General features: G+C 43.1%; 1 protein-coding gene across 1 annotated transcript in view; it reads left to right on the top strand.

Moving 5' to 3' along the window:
- Nucleotides 1-388: 388 nt before the first annotated feature.
- Nucleotides 389-19,619, top strand: part of PPTC7 (protein phosphatase targeting COQ7) — a 49,770-nt gene continuing 30,539 nt past the window's right edge. Inside the window, exon 1 of the mRNA XM_032239378.1 lies at nucleotides 389-1,263. Coding sequence (XP_032095269.1) covers nucleotides 1,038-1,263 — 226 coding nt within the window. The 5' untranslated portion in view covers nucleotides 389-1,037. The remainder of the gene's footprint in view (nucleotides 1,264-19,619) is intronic.

Genomic DNA, 19,619 nt, shown 5'->3' with positions numbered 1-19,619 from the left:
ATCTAGTGAAATATTTATTCATTGTTTCATTCATTTACATATTTACTGTGTGCTCACATTTTCTGGGGATACAGAAACAGAAAACACAGGACCCTCAGATAAACGAATTACATTCTAGAGGGCAGAAGGGAAAGAAAGGGCAAAGGTCTTGAGGCAGCTGTGAGCATGGCTAGAGGCCATTTAGCAAAAGGGACATGACACCACCTGTGTCCCCTCCCACTCTGATAGAGACACATAACATTTTCTTAATTCTACCTAAAACACTGTACAAAAAGTCTCTTCTTTCCAAACAGTTTGACTCCTTAAATCCTTCCAGTATATTTCTTGGGAAGCTGTCACTAGATCTGTGTACCTCTGTTTCTCAATGTGTGACTCCATTCTGGTTTCTTGCAGGTTTCTGTTTAAAGGAATGGTGGCGTTATTTATTTAAAACAGGCTTTAAAATATACGGTTAAAACAGGGGAGAAAACCCTCACGTAGCCCACCTGCAATTTCTATTAACTTAACCTGGGTCCCGCGTCTGAAGACTCCTTCAAGGTCCTAAATCTTTGGCAGTCAAGTCAAAAGTGACTACAACTATAGGACTACAATTCCCAGGAGACACTGCGTTCGCATCCTCTGCGCACGCTCAACCTTGGTGACTGCATAGGGCAGCGAGCCCGAGGGGCGGGCCTTGGGCAGGAGCCGCGAATCGGGGCGGGGCTAGGGGCAGGGCCAGGGAGGGGGCGGTGCTGCCGGCGGGGCCCGGAACACGCTAGTGGAGCGGAAGATGGCGGCGGCAGCGGCGGCTGCAGCCGGGACCTTAGTTGGGCTGAGGCGGAGGAGCCGCCGGCTTTGACCTCGCTCTGGCTCCGGTTCGCGCGGCAGAGCGTGTGCGAGGCCCGGCGCGTCGGGCAGGGGCGGTGGCGGCCACTGCGCGCCGCCCTGAGGAGCGCCTCGGCGGCGGCGCGACTGCAGCTGAGGAGAGAGCCGGCTCCGGGCCTCCGCGTCCTCCTGCTCCCCCGGCCCCCCGCCTCCTCGGGGGGGCGGCGGCGGCGATGTTCTCGGTCCTCTCGTACGGGCGGCTGGTGGCCCGCGCCGTGCTCGGCGGCCTCTCGCAGACCGACCCCAGGGCCGGCGGCGGCGGCGGCGGCGGCGACTACGGGCTAGTGACGGCCGGCTGCGGCTTCGGCAAGGACTTCCGTAAGGGCCTCCTCAAGAAGGGCGCGTGCTACGGGGACGATGCGTGCTTCGTGGCCCGACACCGCTCAGCGGACGTGCTTGGTGAGTCCCCGGCCCGGTCCCCCGCCCCAGCCTCGGATCCGCCTCCCGGGGACTCCCCTGCGCGGGGCTTCCCCAGTTCCTCCCGGCGGCGAGAGGAGCCAGAGCACTCACATGGAGGGAGCGCTTACTATGCGCCAGGCGCCGTGCCAAGCGCTCCGAGGCGCGTTTTCCGCTTGAACGACCCCCGTTTTGGAGAGGAGGAAACTGAGGCGCAGAGCGGTCAAGCAGTGTGTTCAAGGTCACAACCCGAGAGTGTGACCGGTCTGTCCGAGTCCAGAGCCACCCTCGCGGTCTCACTCGGCTGTGCCAGCCCCGGGCGACCTCGTCCTCTCCCTGGGCGACACCTGCAGGCACCTAACCTCTTTCTGGTTCCGTTCCTCCGCGTGCCCCGCGGATCCCTGCCTCTTCGCGGGCTCCCGACACCACAGCCCGACCCAGGCTGCGGGATCGCCGGCAGACGGGCAGTCCTGAGCCCCTAGACAACCTGGCCTTATTCTTTCGCCTCCTGGATCGTGACCAAATCTTCATCCTTTTCGGAGTTTGGCGGTGGGGGCTGCTGGCTTGGCGAAGAAACCCTCACAGCGTGTTCTCCCAAATTGATCTTGTCCACTTGCGGTCACTTGGGGGTTGGCGGAGTCTCCTTGATCCAAAATAGAATGGTCGAGCCTACTCGTAGACTGTAGTCGGGAAAGCTTTGAGAATTGGTCATAGCCTTTTCGGGCCACAGGTGCTTCCTGAGGCCTATTCCAGTTACACGTTTGGAGGGTGGGAGACTGGGGAGAGAGCTTGCAGAAAGGGCTAACTATAATTCCCAAGCAATCAGAAACTTTAACGTAATGTACGCCTTTGGAGATTTTGTGTATGGCATGGGATAATGTGCCGTTAAAACTCTATCAATGAATAAAGCACTCACTTGGAAATTGAAGGACAAGTTGTCATTGAACTTGGGTTCAAATGTCACTTTGATTTCCCTTTCTAGGTGAGACTGAGTTTTTGGTTACTTTAAATTTCATAGGCTGAGGCAGAGTTTGGCATTGGAACAAATGACTCTGTAACTTTTTTATGACAGTAATTATTTTTTAATCTGATCTCAGAATAATTGCCTAGTATCTTTGTTTCTACCACATGTAGTGTTTGTGAACATGGGACTGGAAAGGCTGTTCTCATTTTAATTTATGAATTACCCCATTACTTGGGTTGAAAAAAAAAAGCATTTAATGTTTAGGCAATGCTATTGATATTAACCTAAGAGGGAGACTTAGAAAGGTCCTGCAGCTTGCAGTTGAAATTGTACAAATCCACTCAGAAGTCAGCTGTCAGTAGCTATCTTTTTCCCTGATACATTTAGAAGTGCTTCACTCAATGAGCTTGGACCTGTGATGCTTTTTAAATAATTATTTTTATTTTTATTATTATTTTTTAAAACGGGGTTTCACCATGTTGGTCAAGCTGGTCTTGACCTCGCAACCTCAGGTGATCCGCCAGCCTTGGCCTCCAAAGTGCTTGGATTACAGGCGTGAGCCACCACACCCGGCCTATGCTGCTTTTTAAAGTTGCATTAGTGACATGGGAAAGGGGATAATGAAACTCTAAGATTCACCTTATAAATCTGTATCCTGGCTTTTATGAAAGATCCGTGACTTGATTGATGATTTGGGGAGTATTTAATTGTATCAAATCCCATGTTGAAGATTGATTTTAAAATTTTGGAAAGCTACCTTCTTAATGGAATGGGTTATTTACAAGAATTGGGGGGATTTTGGTCAAACCCATTCTAAAAAAACTATAAACATAATTTCATGTCCTGACCTCTGGTGGAAACCAGTGAACTTTGATGCTCAGCTTTGCCACTTAGTAGCTCTGTGATTTGTGGTCTTGGGCAGAGCCTCTCTTGAGTCTCCTTTTCTTTATCCGGACTAGGGGATGAAGGGAATGGACAACCTGACCCTTAGTGACGATAGCTTCTGACCATCAGATCGTATTTTCTTCTTTTCTTTTTTGGGGGGTGCTGAGGGGAATGGAGTTTCGCTTTTGTTGCCCACGCAGAAGTGGTTCATAGCTTTCCTTTGTTCACAACCCCTGATGATCTTTGACTGTCCAAGAGCTCACTCCTCTGGACACTGCACAGAGACAAAATTTTACATAGGCCCTTAGGAACTTGGTTGACTCCATGACTCCTGTTACCACCTAGAGATCCATGCATAGGAATCACATCAAGAACCCCAGCTCTGTACCCTTCTTGAAGGGAATACCAGCAGGCCCAGTCAGATAGCAGTTGCTGATGTGACCAAAGGGTGGTTGTTAGCCATATTTGTCAGAGATCAAGCATGCACATGTGCAGGTGGGGGATGGGGGCAGTGAAGGACAGGTTCACCAGGACTGTCCTGTTGTGGAAGAGCTCTTCAGGACAGCAGTCTTTCGAGCCACCTGAAATAACTTCATGAGTTGGCTTCATTTGATCCTTGGCTGTCCTGAACCAGTTCATATGATGGTGACTTCTATTTTATTGATAGCATAAAAGGTGATAACTTTTTTTTTTCTTTCTTGTGGACCTGTATCTAGAAAAGGGTGATGACTTTTATTTTTTGAGACAGTCTTGCTCTGTCTCCCAGGCTGCAGTGCAGTGGCACAATTTCGGTTCACTACAACCTCCACCTCCTGGGTTCAGGTGATTCTTGTGCCTCAGCCTCCTGAGTAGCTGGGACTACAGGCATGTCCCACCACTCCCAGCTAGATGTTTCTTTGTTTGTTTTTGAGAGGGAGTCTCACTCTGTCACCAGGCTGGAGTGCAGTGGTACAGTCTCGGCTCACTGCAACCTTTGCCTCCCCAGTAGCTGGGACTACAGGCGTGCGCCACTATGCCCAGGTAGTTTTTGTATTTTTAGTAAAGATGGAGTTTCACCATGTTGGCCAGGATGGTCTTGATCTCTTGACCTCATGATCTGCCCTCCTTGACCCCCCAACGTGCTGGTATTACAGGCATGATTGTTTGTAATTTTTTTAGTAGAGACGAGCTTTCGCCATATTGCCCAGGCTGGTGTCAAACTCCTGACCTCATGTGATCCACCGGCCTTGGCCTCCCAAAGTACCAGGATTACAGGCGTGAGCCACGGCGTCCGGCTAAGGTGATGACTTTCAGTGAGTTTAATACTGCTGTCTGCTCTAGAGGTTGTAGTTTCAAACTGAAATATATTAAAAGGCTATGTTGAGTAATAACGGTATGTTGAACTTAAGTGCTTTTGAACCTTTGAATTGACACACCATATTTATTACTCAGTATCCATGTAACAGATTATTCACTGTGGTCATCTAGGACTCCTTGACTGGAATGAAAGTTGTTTCTTTTATACAAGAAAGAGAAAGCCCTTTGTTTCTTTAATTTAAAATTGATCTGTCCTGTTAGTCATGCAATGACTAATAGTACTTGGTGCTTTACAACGTTTTGTATAGTCCCTGCTGGATTTCTTTTTGGAAAAACCAAGTATGGTGGGTGTGGTGAGACATAGGAACCACTCCTATCATTCTCTGGAAAATTGACAAAGGTGCTTTCTCTTTACTAGGTCCCGCAGGAGTAAACCGGTACTAGCGGGAGCTATGTACACTTTTCTTGTTCCTTCTTCCCTATGGCTAATTTGGAGTTCTCTTATTATTCTATATGGCATGGCTTCCTAGGTGCACAAAAATATGAGAGCTGCATGATGTAATCACTGGGCTTCCCACAGCCTTAAGCTACTTAACAATAGAATCAAAATTGTAAGACTTAAAAACCTTGGAGTCTGTTTTTTTTCACCTCACTGATGAGAAAACAGGCCTACAGAGTCAGATGACTTCCCCAAGTTTACTCTACTAGTTATTGGTGGAACTGAGGCTGACACCTATGTCAGTCTCCCAACTGAGACTCCACTTCCCAGCCCTCTCCCCGTTAGACTACTGGTCAGGTTTTCTTGATGACTTATGTGAATTAAGAACCAGTCAGTCTCCTGGTGCTTTTGTCCTTTGAATGCTTTTCCTGGGTGTGTGTATGTGTGTGTGTGTTTATAACTTCTTTATTTGCTCTGACTCATAACTGAAGTGCAACAAAAAACTCCTCTGCATACTAAACCACAGTTTACAGAAACCGCTTATTTTAAAAATGGCAGCCTGGTCTGTGCCGTGTAAATTCTGACCTCTGAATACTGAATTGTAAAGTATTTCTTATAAAACTGTAGGATGTTTATTTAAGCTTGAAACCTAAAAATGAAATTAGAATAATTTCTTATCCCAGCTTTTGGATCTGATTTTGATCGTGGTCAGGATTTTGAAGTGTTTTTGTGAGTAATGTCAGTCTTAAAAGTAGGTGTATTAAGGTATGAAGATCATGTGAACAAAATTAAGATCTAAATTATATTTAGGAAGTGAATGGATGAGGTAGAATTTGGTGTTCTCAAACAGTCATGATAATTTTAATATACTTACAGAACCTCTATTCTAAAAGTGAATTGTCCATTTGAAATAGTAGTCATCTTGAGAGTGTGTGTGCCGGCTAACTTCAAGTCTTTCAAGTCCTTGTTGGAATTTTTCTCAGCTAGATTTCAAGCCGTGTCAGGACTCCAGTCTCATTATTATATTACATAATTTTCTTTCTTTTCTAAATTGTAAGTTCCAGGGTACATGTGCAGGACGTGCCATAATTTTCTTAAAGTCAGATTCCAGCTTAATCTACCTGTTGATAGCAAATATGACCTTATGAGTTTTTTGGGGGTTTTTTTGAGACAGAGCCTCACCCATGTGCCCAGGTTGGAGTGCAGTGGCACGATCTTGGCTCATTGCAACCTTCTCCTCCCAGTTCAAGCAATTCTCTAGCCTCAGCCTCCCGAGTAGCTGAGAGTACATTATTCCCAGCTAATTTATATATTTTTTGTAGAGACGAGGTTTCACTATGTTGGCCAGGCTAGTCTTGAACTCCTGACCTCAGGTCAACCACCTGCCCTAGCCTCCCAAAGTGTTGGGATTACAGGCATGAGCCACCTTGCCCAGCCCCTTGAGTGAATTTTTTAAAAATTGAGATGTATAATTCACATTTCATAGCATTTATTCTTTAAAGTATACAGTTCAGTAGTTTTTACATTCACAGGATTGTACAGCCACTGCCAACTATCATTTGCATAATGTTTTTCATCACTCCACAAGAAACCCCTTACCCATTAGCAGTCATTCCCCACCCCTAGTCCCTGGCAACAGAAAGCAGATTCTGTCTGTGGATTTGTGTTTGAGACATTACAAATAAATAAATTATGTAATATGTGGACTTTCCCTTAGCATGTTTTCATGTTGTCCCTTAGCATGTTTTCAGAGTTCTTCATGTTGGAGCATCTGTCAGTACTTCCTCGCTTTTTATGACTGGATAATGTTCCATTGTGTGAATATACCACACTTTGTTGATCCATTCATCTGTTAGCCATTGGGTCAGTTTCACTTTTGGCTGTTGTGAATAGTGCTATGCACATTTGTGTACAAGCTTTTGTATGGACATACGTTTTTAATATATACCTAGGAGTGGAATTACTGGATCATGTTGTAACCTTGTTTTAGCTGTTTTTTTTATATCTGTATAGTTTTAATTGACATATAATTATTTTACATAAGGGAAGATATTTTTAAAATTGCAGCAATCAAATATACAAATGCTAAGATCAATCAGTACTTTATGCCTGATTCCATAATGAGCTGCGTGCTTCCAAGAGAAAATTGTGGGCTGTTAATAAGGAAGTGTGTCTGTGGGTTTAGTAAAAGAGCCATCTACAACTAATGGAATAGCAGGGTTTAGGAAGCCACTGACTATTGGCTTTCTGATTCTTCTGAGTGTTCTTTCATTCTGTAATTAATAAGATTACAGGGTTGATGGATAGAGGGAGGTTTGCTGTTTGCTTTTTAAACTTCTGTTCCTTGATATTTTTCTCATTTTGCTATATAGGTATATTGCAGGTTTATGAGGTACTTATAAGGTACCTTTATTTTTGAAGTCATTTTCTCATTTGTTACAGTTTGAAAACTACTTTTCCTTTGTTTACAGATCTTTTGAGATTTTCTAGCTTAGTTTAAAATTTTCTAACTTGCAGCTTCTCTCTCAATTTGTTAATAATCTCTTTAAAGGATTCTGGATGAATCCTTTTGTAGTGCAGGAAATTGAATTGTAGAAGCATAACTGTTTACTTTTTTTAAGTGCATTTTTTTTTTTTTTTCGAGACGAAGTTTCGCTCTTGTTACCCAGACTGGAGTGCAATGGCGCGATCTCGGCTCACCGCAACCTCCGCCTCCTGGGTTCAGGCAATTCTCCTGCCTCAGCCTCCTGAGAAGCTGGGATTACAGGCACACACCACCATGCCCAGCTAATTTTTTGTAGTTTTAGTAGAGACGGGGTTTCACCATGTTGGCCAGGATGGGCTTGATCTCTTGACCTCGTGATCCACCCGCCTCGGCCTCCCAAAGTGCTGGGATTACAGGCGTGAGCCACTGCACCCGGCCTTAAGTGCATTTTTTAAGGAGGCTTTAAATTGTAGCAGAAGGTAGATTACAGATGGAAGCTGTTGTGGAGGTTTATTTTTTTTATTTTTTTATTTTTTTGAGGGGTGGTTGCTGGGTGGGAGGAGGCTGTACCCTGAACTTTGGCACTGCTTTGTGAAACTGGGCAATACATAACCTGAATGGTTGCAACAGTATCCAAATGGAGTTTGTACTAGTATGTGACACCAGAAGCACTACACCAGGTTAGAATGTGACCTACAACCATATCCTTTGAGTAGCCCAAATGCTTAAGTTCAAGCTAGATATCAAATTCATTTTATGTAGGTTCCCCTGCCTTTTAGAGAGAGGCCTTGCCTGGGGCTTTAGGTTTAGAAGTTTCAGGAAAATGCTTTGCAAAAATAAGTTAGCAGTATTTTATTTTTAAAGAAATTTGACCTTTCAAACAGCAAGTTTTGGTTCATTAAAAATAGCGTGAGTTTGCCTTTCGAAATTAGTTGTTAACTTTTGGTCTCTAAGAAATGGTGTCCTGGATCCTAATTTTTGTTGTTAGTAATAAAATTTATGAATTTATCTTGTTTGGGAGTTGCCATATATTGAAAAAAATCTGATAGGGGCTGGGCACAGTGGCTCACAACCTATATTCCTAGCACTTTGAGAGGCCGGGGCAGGTGGATCACTTGAGGTCAGGAGTTCAAGACCAGCCTGGCCAACATGGTGAAACCTGGTCTACACTAAACATTTAAAAAAAAAAAAATAGCCTGGGATGGTGGTGGGTGCCTATAATCCCAGCTACTAGGGAGGCTGAGACACAAGAACCCAGAAGCAGAGGTTGCAGTAAACCCAGGTGGCACCACTGAACTCCATTCTGGACAACAGAGTGAGTCTCTGTCTCAATAATAACAATAATCTGATAGGGAGTTTTCTGTCTCCCTGAGAACTAAAATTATTTGTTTCCAGCAGTTCACAAAATTGCCTGTCATAAATCAAGACTTTTTGTAAAACCTGACTTATTGCAGAGGACATTAGGCTAACACACAACTTACTATTCAACTTGAGTTGACAACTGGTGCAGCCCTTTCAATTTAGTTTAAAGTTTGTAAAGAAGAAAAGAGATGCTAAATGTTTTTGAATAAAATCCCTGACAGGAAAAGTCCACAGCAGGATTGGGGAGTGGGGAGGGACAGAAGTTTTTCTCTAAGGAATAAAAATGATTTATTTTTTTTTTCCTAAGCCAGTTGTTTGATATCTAACACAAAACATGATTCTCTCATACTTCTGGTGCTTTATATAGTGCCTTAGAAGTTGCAAGGCAGTGTTATGTTTTACCTTATTTAATCTTTGTAACTAGGAAGCTGCTGCTCTTATCGCCACTTAATCTGAATCTGTTTCCTCATCTATAAAGTAGACTCATCAAATAACGGTGGTATAGTTAGTATTATATTGGGACTTGAACCTAGGTCTCTTGCTTGCATGTCTAATGCTTTTATTTATTTATTTTAATTATTGTAGAGACAGGATCTCTCTGTGTTGCCCAAGCTGGTCTCAAATTCCTGGGCTCCAAAGATCCTCCTACCTCAGCCTCCCAGAGTGCTGGGATTTTTTTGTTTGTTTTTTGACACACAGTCTTGCTTTGTCACCAGGCTGGAGTGAATGGTGCTATCTCTTCTCACTGCAACCTCTGCCTCCTGGTTCAAGCCATTTCCCTGCCTCAGCCTCCCAAGTAGCTGGGACTACAGGTGCGTGCCACCACACCTGGCTAATTTTTTGTATTTTTAGTAGAGACGGGGTTTCACCACGTTGGCCAGGATGGTCTGGAGGTCCTGACCTCGTGATCCACCCGCCTGGGCCTCCCAAAGTGCTGGGATTACAGGCATGAACCACTGCACCCAGCTGAGTGCTGGGATTTAAGGCATGAACCATGTGCCCAACTTGTGTAGTGCTTTTATTTATTTATTTTTGAGATAGAGTTTCGCTCTTGTTGCCCAGGCTGGAGTGCAGTGGCACCATCTGAGCTCACCACAACCTCCGCCTTCCGGGTTCAAGCAATTCTTCTGCCTCAGCCTCTCAAGTAGCTGGGATTTACAGGCATGTGCCACCACACCTGGGTAATTTTGTATTTTTAGTAGAGACAGGGTTTTTCTCCATGTTGGTCAGGCTGGTCTCAAACTCCCGACCTCAGGTGATCCAGCCACCTCAACCTCCCAAAGTGTTGGGATTACAGGCATGAGGCACCGTGCCCAGTCTTTGTAGTGCTTTTAAGTAAATGGCCATTTAGTGCTTATAAAAGTAACACGTCTTCAAAAAATCACCATATAAAACACCTGTAACTCATAACTCAGCTATAGTCAGTGTGGTTCCCTCCAGGCTTGGTGTATATAATTGTATATACATTATTAAATAACATAGTATACACAGTGGATTAATATGCATTTTACTCTGTAAAGCTTTTAGAAAGCTGCAACAATATGCAAATGAAGTTTGTAATAGTGTGTGACCCCAGAAGCATGTGTGAGTGCATGTTTTCATACTGGTAGGCATAACTGCATCATATTCTCCCGCATGTATAGCCCCCATCATTTGCTAAACCAGCCCTCTATTTGTAGTCATTTAGGTTGTTTCCAATTTTTTTTTTTTTTGAGACAGAGTCTCAGTCTGTCACCCAGGCTGGAGTGCAGTGGCACGATCTTGGCTCACTGCAACCTCCCCTGCCCCAGGGTTCAATCTATTCTCCTGCCTTAGCGTCCTGTGTAGCTGGGATTACAGGCACTTGCCACTGTGCCCGGCTAATTTTTGTACGTTTAGTAGAAATGGGGTTTCAACATCTTGACCAGGCTGTCTTGAACTCTCGACCTCATGATCTACCCACCGCTGCCTCCCAAAGTACTGGGATTACAAGTGTGAGCCACCCCGCCTGGCCCAATTTTCTATTATAAATAACACTTGAATGAGTATCTTTACATCTAAATATTTCCTCAGGGTAAATTTCTTGAAGAGAAGTTCCTGGGTTAAAGCCTATGAACATTTGCAAGGCCTTTGATATAAAGATTACCATAGGCCTGGGCATGGTGGCTCATGCCTGTAATCCCAGCACTTTGGGAGGCCTAGGCGAGCGAATCACCTGAGGTCAGGAGTTAGAGACCAGCCTGGCCAACATGGTAAAACCCCATCGCTCTTTTTTTTTTTTTTTTTTTTTTAATTTTTTTAAATAAAGACGGGGTTTCACCATGTTGGTCAGGCTGGTCTTGAACTCCTGACCTCAGGTGATCTGCCCGCCTTGGCCTCCAAAGTGCTTGGATTACAGGCATGAGCCACCATGCCCGGCCGTGAAACCCCATCTCTATAAAAAAATATAAAAATTGGCCAGCCACAGTGGCTCACGCCTGTAATCCCAGCACTCTGGGAGGCCAAAGCAGGTGGATCAGTTGAGGTCAGGACTTTGAGAGCAGCCTGGCCAACATGGTGAAACCCTGTCTCTACTAAAAATATAAAAATTAGCTGGGTGTAGTGGTGGGCACCTGTAATCATCGCTACTCAGAAGGTTGAGGCAGGAGAATCACTTGAATCCGGGAGGTAGAGGTTGCAGTGAAAAAAAAATTGAAATTAAAAATAAAAGATTACCATAGTTCCTCCAGAAAGGTCATATATTACTTTATACTTTGCCAACTGCTGTGAAATTGCCCTCATCAGCAAGGTTATGTTGATCCTGAGTCTGTCTCACTTAAGAATTTATAAATTTACTAGGTTCCTAAATAGCTGTTTTTGAGGTGGATAAGTTTATAGGTGATGAACTGTTCTAGAATGGATTGAATTGTTGGTATGAATTTTAAGGACTACCAAATGACTGCAAAAACTTTGCCAGAGATTACAAAAGTGACTTCCTACAAAGAGTGCTTTCTGTTGAAAGGCCCAGTACTGTTTTTACTTGGCAAATTCCAACACATTTTTGCACTGATTTTTCTCTTACTCATTAACAGACTGTTGTGAAAAGAAAGGGAATTTCTTTCTTTTTGGACTACTCTGTATATTGTTATCTTTTTTTTCTCATTTTTGTTTTGTTTTGTTTTGAGACAGAGTCTCACTCTTGTCACCGATGTTGAAATGCCATGACATGGTCTCAGCTCACTGCAACCTCTGCCTCCAGGATTCGAGCGATTCTCCTGCCTCAGCCTCCCAAATAGCTGGGACTACAGGCACGTGCCACCGCACCCAGCTAATTTTTGTTTTTTTAGTAGAGACGGGGTTTCACCATTACAGGTTTGAGCTACCATATACCACATTGCTATTTTCAAGGATGCTGTTATCTAGCAAGTTTTTTGACTTACCAGAATTAGTCTATGCTATTATTTGAGGTAAATGCAAAAGTTTAGTTGTGTTGAATGAAGCAAACAAAAAGTGCTTCTGTTTTCACATCTGCTATGTTTGAATAGCAGTTTGGGGCAAAAAAAAAAAAATAATAAGATTTAAGCTATTTCCATAAGAGCTGGAAAACTGTTTATGTCCTCTAGGTTGACCACTAATTGGTGATGGAATCAGTGTTTCTTTTTTTTTTTTTTTTTTTTTTTTTTTTGAGACGGAGTTTCGCTCTTGTTACCCAGGCTGGAGTGCAATGGCGCGATCTCGGCTCACCGCAACCTCCGCCTCCCGGGTTCTGGCAGTTCTCCTGCCTCAGCCTCCTGAGTAGCTGGGATTACAGGCACGCGCCACCATGCCTAGCTAATTTTTTGTAGTTTTAGTAGAGACAGGTTTTCACTGTGTTGACCAGGATGGTCTTGATCTCTTGACCTCGTGATCCACCCACCTCGGCCTCCCAAAGTGCTCGGATTACAGGCGTGAGCCACCGTGCCGGGCCCTGGAATCAGTGTTTCTATGAAATGAGAAAGTCTGAATAAGTATGTCTAATGTATGCATTGTTTTTAGAACTCCATTTCTCTTGGTTTTGAGAGACGATTTTGATCCTGTCATTGCTTTTCTTATTAATATACACAATTCACTGAGTAATCAATGGTCTTTAAATAGCAAGATTTGTATGTTTTGTGGATGCCAGAAACTGCGTTCGGTATCAAACCCTGTATATGCTATGTTTTTTCCTGCACATACATACCTGTGATAAAGTTTATAAATTAGGTACAGAGGTGAGCAGCAGTAATTACTGTACAGTTCTATACATGCATATTTATAGATCATTTGACTTCAGTGGAGTAAATTAATACTAATTTATAACCATCTTTTTTGTTGTTGTTCCAGGATCTTGTGCTTGGCTATCATCATTTATTCTTTTGTTAGGATTTCAAATTGAAAAGTGGTTGAGCTGTTAGCGGCTTAAATAAGAAAACCTTTACCAACATTTTTGTTAGGTGTTTAAAGTAAAAGGACAAGGGGCAGTGTTTCCGCTCTCTAAATTATTATTGAAATTTTACTGGAAATATCTATGTGGCAGTGCAATAAAGACAAGAGATAAATTGGGAAGCCTGAAATGGCGCCTTTGCTTCAAAACTAGTTCATGCAGTAAATGTAATACCGTATGTGAAATGCAAAGTATGGCCCTATTTGTTTTGTTTTCTTTCCTAAGTGAATAAAGACAAGATAACCCTATTTGTTAGTCTTTATTTTATAAAGAGTTTCTTAAACTGGCTCTTTTTTCTTCCAGTGTGACTTAAAAGTCCTAGTCTTAGACCTGAAAAAGGAACTCTAAAGAGAATATGTCTTCCTGCCCCTCATTTCACGATAAAGAAACTAAAGCTTAGAGAAACAATTTGACCAGTGTCTTAGGTCCAGTTAGTGGCAAGGAAAGCTGGGAGCATTGTTATCTCCAGACTTTTTTTAAATGTTCTTTCCATCAGCTCAGCCTTCTCACTCTCTTTTTTTAATTTTTATTTTACTTTTTATTTTTTGAGATGGAATCTCACTCTGTCACCCAGGCTGGAGTGCAGTGGCATCTTCTCCACTCACTGCAACCTCCGCCTCCCAGGTTCAAGCGATTCTCCTGCCGCAGCCTCCCGAGTAGCGGGCATTACAGGTGCCCACCACCACACCTGGCTAATTTTTGTGTTTTTAGTAGAAACAGGGTTTCACCACGTTGGCCAGGCTAGTCTTGAACTCCTGACGTCAGCTGATCTGCCCACCTTGGCCACCCAAAGTGCTGGGATTACAGGCGTGAGCCACTGCACCCAGCTCTTTTTTTTTCCTTTTCTTTTTTTTTTTTTAAAGGACAGGATCTTGCTTTGTTGTCCAGGCTGGAGTGCAGTGGCTATTCTCTACACAGGTGCAGTTGTAGCGCACTGCAACCTCAACCTCCTGGACCGAAGCTATCCTTCTGCTCCAGCCTCCCAAGTAGCTGAGACCACAAGCTTGAGCCACCTTGCCTGGCAGCCTTCTCTTTGAATGGCCTGTTAGAAGAACATCTTATAGCGAATTCTGACACACAGAATGACACCTTGTGCAACGCTAGGATCCCTTAATAGGTTGAATCCCTTTTTAAGAGTTTTTGGCTGAAAGTTTGTATACCAGATAACTGGTGGTCTAGCTTCAGTGTGGTCAGCTGAATTCATTGTTTATTGGCTGCTTCCTGTTAGTCATTGACAGATGTTTGAAGAAGACCAATGAGTGAAACAGACTTCAACCCTAATGTTTGATAGTCCTGTGGGGAAGGCAAACATATGCACAGGCCCAGTGTAAAAGAATACACATAAGGTTGTAGGAGCACAGAATCAGACCTTAAGAGATGGCTTTTTCAGGAAGCTGAGGCAGATGAGAAGCAAATGAGAAGAATGGGAATACTCCAGATTGAGGGCTCAGCAAAGGCAAAGTAGGTCTCTCAAACTACAGCTGTTTCATGGCCAGTAGGGTTGGCATAGAGGGGGCACTGTTGAGAATTGATGTTAGAAAATAGAGTGAGACCAAATTGTCATGTTAAGGAATTGGGTGGGGTTTTTTTTTTTGTTGTTTGTTTCTTTGGTTTGGTTTGGTTTTTGGCAGGGAGGCGGGGAGGAAACTGTAGTCTTTGCTTTTGAAGAGACAACACATGAGATACAGAATTTAAAAGGTGTTCAGAATTCAGGAGTGTACAGTGAAGTCTTTCCACCCTTGTCTCCAAGCTGCAAAGTCCTCTCAAGAGACAACCAGTGTTACTAGTTTCTGTGTATCCTTCTAAAGAATATTTCACATATACAAGCAAATAGAACATCGAAGGTATTTGACTAGAGGAGTAAGATGGACAAGGCCGGGCACAGTGGCTCACGCCTGTAATCTCAGCACTTTGGGAAGCTGAGGCGGGTGGGAGTTCGAGATCAGCCTGACCAACATGGAGAAACTCTGTCTCTACTACAATTACAAAATTATCCAGGCATGGTGGCACATGCCTATAATCCCAGCTACTCGGGAGACTGAGGTAGGAGAATCGCTTGACCCCAGGAGTCAGAGGCTGCAGTGAGCTGAGATTGCACCACTGCACTCCAGCCTGGGCAACAAGAGTGAAACTCCGTCTCAAAAAAAAAAAAAAAAAAAAAAAAGGCGGGGGGGAGTAACATGGACATTGCAGTGTTGTAAAAAACAAATTGATACAGAGGGTGTAATGGGAGAACAGGAGGCCAAAGACCAGTTAGGAAGCTACTGAAATTGAGCTAGAAAGGGCTTTACCTCGGGCAGTGGGAAGTAGTTGAGCTTCAGACTCATTGTAGACTCGGTGATAATTGGTCAGAGGGATGAAAGAGAAAGAGGAATGGAAATTGATTTAGAGGTTTTGCACTTGGAAGATGCCTAAGATTTCTAAGCCTGGAAGTATGGGTAGCTGGGCTGCCATTAATTAGGCTGGGAAATGCAAAAGGAAGGATCAAGTTTGGGAATAGAAAATGGATTGCTTGGTGCAAGGGGCATTTTATGAGCAGAACCATCAGGCTTGTGGAATGCTTCCATCTAGCTGGACCAGTGATTCTCATTAGAATCATCTGTGCTGAGAGGCCCAGGCCCACCCTGGCCACACCGACTCAGGGAGTGGGGCTGGGGTTCCATAGGTAATCTCAGTGTGCAGCAAGGGTGGAGAACCTTTGTGCCAGGTACTAGGCCAGCCATTGTGGATGAAACTATGGTTGGCGGTATGAGAGACTCAGCCCTCTGGGGGCTCACAATATACAGGGGAAGAAAAGAGAATGGAAGATCATTATAAAGGCACTGGTATTAGTGTAGTAATGAAGAAAATGGTTAGGCCCATGTGTGTATGCCTCATAGTTTTAGGATTTCCCATGTAAAACGAGAAATCTCTAAGTTGGAATCCTGACGCAGAAGAGGCAGCAGGCACTGAAGAGATACTTGTTAAATAAGGTTACTTCAGAATCCTTCTGGAGAAAGTATTCTTTTCAAACTGGAGGTAAATCCTTTTTTCCTTGTTATTTTTGGAGACAAATATATGTTTATTTCTTAGTACTTGAAAACGTTACTGTTGAATGTTTAGTGGAATATTGAATGGTGGTGGGTGTGTGACTGGAAGAGCTGAATGGAATACTCATCTTTTATGCATTATCTGAGTGGGCATTGTCTTTTGGTTGTGACCACAGATTAGTGTTTGTAGAGCAGGCAGCCTATAAACATGGGTCAAAGACTCTTTTTTTTTTTCTGATTGCTACAGTCTAGGCTGGTCTGTTTGCTGTTTGCTGTCTTTTTGTTTGTTTGTTTGTTTCTTTGACCCAGACTTTTGCTCTTATTACCCAGACTGGAGTGCAGCGGTGCAACCTTGGCTCACTGCAACCTCCACCTCCCAGGTTCAAGTGATTCTTCTGCCTCAGCCCCCTGAGTAGCTGGGATTACAGGCCTCAGCCACCACGCCCAGCTATTTTTTTTTTTTTTTTCTTTTTTTTGTAGTTTTAGTAGAGAGGGGGTTTCACCATGTTGGCCAGGCCAATCTTGAACTCCTGACCTCAGGTGATACACCCACCTTGGCCTCGCAAAGTGCTGGGATTAACAGGCATGAGCCACTGTGCCTAGCTACGGCCTTTCTTAAAGATAGGCATGACTCTCACTTACTGCATGTCTGCTGTGAACTCTGAACAGGTTATCCTTGTTCCTCACACCAACCCTGTGAAATCGAGATGACTCCTGTTCACAGGTGAAGCTGCTGAAGCTGCCCAAGGCCACCCTTAGCACATCGTATTCTGGGTGGACTTTGAACCCAGATCTGCCTCCAGAGCCTGTGTCCTTGCTCAGTATCCCACACTGCCTTTACAGTTAGAAATGATCTTTTTAGACTTTCTTTTAGGGACGTGATTTTGACTGATTCTGAATTCTACTTAGTTATTACCTTTGTTTTAATTAAGGGGTTTTTCTCAACTATTAACTATTAGTTAAATAAAAGCTTCACAAGCCTTGGAGTTTGGTAGCTTCAGGCCAGCCTTTCCTTCCGGGGACCTCCTAAATACCATAAGCACTGCACTGCATTGTTTGCACTGATTAATGGTGAGAGGTTCCTGGCATGAATATAAAATACATTTACCTGGAGGTCAGGTTTCTCTGCTATTAGAACTCTCACCTGCTATGACTTGTACTTTATTCATGTAAGTCAGAATCGTACAGAATTGCTCAAAATGCCTGTCTCGTCAACCTCCTCTCCTACAACTCATGTTTTCTTTTATCCTTCAAGGCTCATTTCAGACACTTCTTCATGAATCCTTTTGATTCCTTCAGCTATGCATAATGTGACCTTCTTTGCTTTTGTTTTTATTGGTTCGTGTTTTGCTTTATTATAGTCATATATCTTGAATTTCCTTAAACTGTCCTCCCGAACCAAAATCATCACCATTTCATTTTAAGTTCCCATATGCAGGAAACATTTTATTACATGTAAGTCCATTTAGCTCCCTTTACCACAGTGTCTTGCATACAGTTGTTAAAATGTGTTGAATAGTTTTATTATTAAATGTAAGTATGGAATGTAGTTTTAACCTGATTTACATAAATAGTTCTTGTCATCCTTCCCATACACGTAGCATTACTCATTATTCATTACTAAAAAATGGGAAAGTATGGGCCAGGTGCAGTGGCTCATGCTTGTAATCCCAGCACTTTGGGAGGCTGAGGCGGGTAGATCCACAAGGTCATGAGTTCAAGACCAGCCTGGCCAAGATGGTGAAACACCATCTCTACTAAAAATGCAGACATTAGCCGAGCATGGTGGCAGGTACCTGTAATCCCAGCTACTTGGGATGTCAAGGCAGAGAATTGCTTGAACCTTGGAAGCAGAGGTTGCAGTGAGCTGAGTTCGCGCCACTGCACTCCAACCTGGGCGACAAAGCAAGACTCCGTCTCACACACAAAAAAAAAAGTATGAAAAAGAAAAATTAAAAAATTACTCATTGTCCTAATACTCAAAGATCATTACTTAATTGAACAATGTATAGAGTAAAAATAAAAGCTGGGCACAGTGCCTCATGTCTGTAATTCCAGCACTTTGGGAAGCTGAGGTGCGTGGATCACCTGAGGTCAGGAGTTTGAGACCAGCCTGGCCAACATGGTGAAAACCCGTCTCTACTGAAAATACAAAAAAATTAACCAGGCGTGGTGGTGGGTGCCTATAATCCCAGCTACTCAGGAGGCTGAGGCAGGAGAATCTCCTGAACTGGCAGAGGTTGCAGTGAGCCGAGATCACGCCATTGTACTATATCCTGGGCAACAAAAACCGAAACTCCATCTCAAAAACAAATAAATAAATATATATATATTTATGTGTGTGTATATATATAAAAATATATATATAGTTAGTGTTCAGAAATTAAGAGACAGTTCTCCACTTGGCAGACTATTCAAAGGAATGATGTTCTCATTTAAAGAAAAAAAAAAGTACATTTGTGCCAGGCTGCATGTGACTGTAGACCTCTCCCAGAGGGCTCCTGTTTTAGTCAAGGCCAGCCCTTATTTTTATAGGGGGTGAAGAAAGCAGTGGGTAAGTAGTATTTTCTTTGGGGTTACGTCAAGGATATATGGCTTAATTGTCATAAATATGAGGTTGACCAGAATTCTAGATCTAATTTTGTAAATTATAAACAGAAGAAAAATCTTTTCCTCATCCTAAAGGGCCAATCCAAGTAGGCACATGTCAGATAGCTGGCCTTTAATTGCTCATTACTTCTGTAATTAAACTTTGAATTATTTGATATTATGTAACATTTTCTAACACCTAAAAACAAACTGAAGCCACAGCTTTAATAGAGGCTCTTAATTCTATAACATACTTAGTGCCCTACCTCTACTGTTTATAACTTGCAATAAGTATGACCTCCCAGATGATTTGTTTGTTGCTTCCTCCTGTCCAGAAAGCATTGCTAACAGCATTTGGCATTTGAGGAAGATACTGTTGCAGGCCGGAAAGGAGTGAAGTGACCTTTTCAGTGACTTAACTTTTAACTTTGCAGTTTGTGGAAGGCAGGCCAGTGATTCATACCAAGTCTGTAAGTTGCACAAGTTCTTCAAGCCACAGTTGAGCCAGAATAGATAATTCCACATTAAGTCTTTGGTATTTAAACAGACTTATTAAAGTTAGAGGAAGAACATTTTTATTTTTAAAAGGTTGACTTTAAGTTTCCTTGCCTTCACACTGTTTCCTAATCCTCATGTCAGCACTTTTCACTGCTTTTTAAGACAAGGCAACTGCCTAATAGTCTGGAAATTATCTTCTTAATGAAGTATTCTAGACATAGGTGTAAGTGTATGTGGAGGCTCATTAATTTGATTAATTATTAAGTAGTCTCATATTTACTAAGCAAGGAATAGCTAACTATTTTGTTTGGAATTTTCAAACACAAAATGAACCACTTCTTCTAGCTTTTTTTTTTTTTTTTTTTTTTTTGAGGGGGTTTTTTTTTTTTTTC

Source organism: Sapajus apella, unplaced genomic scaffold (genome assembly GCF_009761245.1).
Source record: "Sapajus apella isolate SASKATOON/1434 unplaced genomic scaffold, GSC_monkey_1.0 scaffold2, whole genome shotgun sequence".
NCBI lineage: Eukaryota > Metazoa > Chordata > Mammalia > Primates > Cebidae > Sapajus > Sapajus apella.
Note: the sequence above shows the minus strand (reverse complement) of the source record. Positions and strands in the feature narration are given on the sequence as shown.